Source organism: Poecilia latipinna, unplaced genomic scaffold, assembly GCF_001443285.1.
Source record: "Poecilia latipinna isolate Pla-1442-1.1 unplaced genomic scaffold, P_latipinna-1.0 Scaffold3656, whole genome shotgun sequence".
In the NCBI taxonomy this organism is placed as follows: Eukaryota; Metazoa; Chordata; class Actinopteri; order Cyprinodontiformes; family Poeciliidae; genus Poecilia; species Poecilia latipinna.
The window spans coordinates 17,194-19,777 of NW_015116272.1; the positions used below are offsets into that span (position 1 = coordinate 17,194).

At 40.3% G+C, this 2,584-nt stretch overlaps 1 protein-coding gene across 1 annotated transcript in view; it reads right to left on the reverse strand.

Annotated features, from left to right (window-relative positions):
• thop1 (thimet oligopeptidase 1) overlaps positions 1–1,104 on the reverse strand; it is a 15,447-nt gene extending 14,343 nt beyond the window's left edge. Inside the window, exon 1 of the mRNA XM_015024443.1 lies at positions 994–1,104. Within this exon, the coding sequence (XP_014879929.1) occupies positions 994–1,006 (13 nt within the window). The 5' untranslated portion in view covers positions 1,007–1,104. The remainder of the gene's footprint in view (positions 1–993) is intronic.
• Positions 1,105–2,584: the final 1,480 nt, after the last annotated feature.

A 2,584-nucleotide genomic window follows, 5' to 3' on the forward strand; every position in this document is an offset into this window, starting at 1 on the left:
ACCTATCCGATCCATAGATTTCAACCTGGTGACCAAGATCACCTGAACAAGAAGAATTAATGCTTAATTAACTTTTATTAATGTAAATGAGAGTTAAATTTATGTTTAGACTAAATATGTTGATTATGTTTGGTTAATGTAATCATTTATTAATCATTTAATTTATCACATTTTCATGTATACTTTTTATATATTTTATATTGCATATGGTTATATTTGTATTTACTAATATTTACAGCTTGGATGGAGTAGCTTGTCAGCAAATAAGCAATTTCCCCTGGAGGATCAATAAAATATATTCTATTATATTAATAGGACAGACTGACTATTAGGATGGAAATAATTTAGAGTCAGAATTTACATTAATTAACTTAACCTGATGGTATAAAATGAAATCAGTTAGAAAACTGACCTGTTCTGGATCATTAATATTGTTTTAATTCATTTCTGTTAAATAACATTTATTGTTAATGTTTGTCATTTCATTCATTATTTGATGAAGTACACTTTTACCTCATAATTCCAGTCTTGGCTACATAATATCACTAATCTTTGTAATAATTATTGATCATATAATTGTGTTTTACTCCAGATGTGATTAAAGAAGCTCTGATTGGACTTGATCACCTCATAATCAACTAATAATCAATAATGTGACAGGCTTAGCAGACCGGAGTTGCTGATGAGTCAGTTAGCTCCCACTGTTAGCAACATGCTACACAGATCGGAGAGTTTAAATTAAATGAAAACACATGACCGGAAATAACTCCAGATATAATAACTTCTTTATCGATCCGATTGAGCACAGAATCGACACCGGTACAGAACCAGCGTGCTGCAGGTGATTTCTGACCACCTGACACAGATGTTAGCAGGATGCTAACTGTCAGCTAGCTCCCGCAGGCTGAAGCCGCTGCGCTGAAATCCCCACAGAAAAACGCTTTTTACCGCAAACCGCTCCCGGTGCCGTGAAACCGGCCCGCAGCCACTCACCTGTCGGCCCCATGCTTCACAGAAAGGATCAAGTTCGGTTCGGTTCGGGTGGCTCAATGAGGGCAGACTCGGCGGATAGGGATTAAAGAGGGAAGCGTCATTTCCGATCAGAGCTTTCACAATAAAAGCAAATGATCCAGGAGGAAAATTTTCACTTTTTATTGAGAAAAACAGAGATTTAAAGCAGAAAATCTAAAGCATGGCTCAGCAGGAAGAACACCGTTATATTTTATTATTACCTGAGTTGTACTGGAACCCAGTGACTTTCACTCAGACCCAACAGGTCAGGTTCTGACTGGTTTTCTACCCAACTAATGAAGCGGGTTTTAATTTATCTGGCTCTAAGAGGAATATGGCGCCCCCTGCTGCTCAAATCGGATAAGACACCAGAAGTCTAAAACGAAGTCTGGATTTGCGTTCATTTCCATTAGAGCCCGATATCTGTCTGGATCTGTCGCTTCAGCACATTTATCTAGTTCTGTTGCAGAAAGAACTCGGATCCAGGTTCATACTGGTCAGTCCGGTACCAACATGCAGACAGGAACCGTATGTGTGTGGGGGGGAGGGATGGTTAAGTCGGGGACAATAAACGGGGACATTTTTAAGAGCAATTTATGTTTAAATCTTTTGGTTCTGCCATGTCCTGGACGGCTGAGCATATGTCCCACACTTAATAATTAATCAGTGTGATTTTTGCAGGTTCTTTTATTTGATGAACACTGTTAACAGACAAGAGCGACAGTGACAAAGACATAATTCATGTCTATGCACAGTGAGCGCCTCCGCTGACCAGCCGTTACTGCGCCCACTGGTGGCGAACTGCTGTAACTGCAGTCTAATGCATTTCAGAACGAATAGGACAAGTAATACCGTATTTTCCGGACAATAGAGCGCACCTCATTATTAGCTGCACCTGCAAAGTTTAAAAAAATAAAATAAAATAAAAACAAAATGAAATGAAAACGTACATATATAAGCCGCACCGGGATATAAGCCACTGGTATCTCCGCCGCTCTCAGTTTTCCACAAGGACGCAGCAGAGGGCTACATCCTAATTAATCTGCTATTAAGAACCGAGTCCTCGGTCTCCAACGCCGAACCATGGATTCATTCACACTGTTGGCTATTTTAACCTGTTCGTATAAAGAACCACACAGAGAGCAGTATCACTTCAGCTTTTGCAAAGGGGGAGAGTCTCAGTGGTGCCTCAGGACAACTCCAACTTGTCCCCCTGCAGCCGCCTGGTTTAATTGAAAGCGGGGTGGGGGTTGGTCATAAAATAGAAACTTAAAGGTAGGGAATAGAGGGGTCTCTCTGAACCATCTGAAACCGGTTTCTCCAAGAACGGCATGGTTCACCTCACCTTGTTTCCAGCTTAGAGTAGAGAGACAAACTTATTCATGAGATAACTATTTGCAAAACTCTGACACACACTGAGCTTACCTGCAGGAGGAGGGTCTTAGTGCTGTCAATCAACTTCATTCGTTGACTGCTAAATGTGCCAATGGTGTAAAACAACTTATTACAGGAAAAATGTTAATCTGCCGTCATTGGTAGTTATGCTAACTAGACTTAGCATTCACAACAGGCT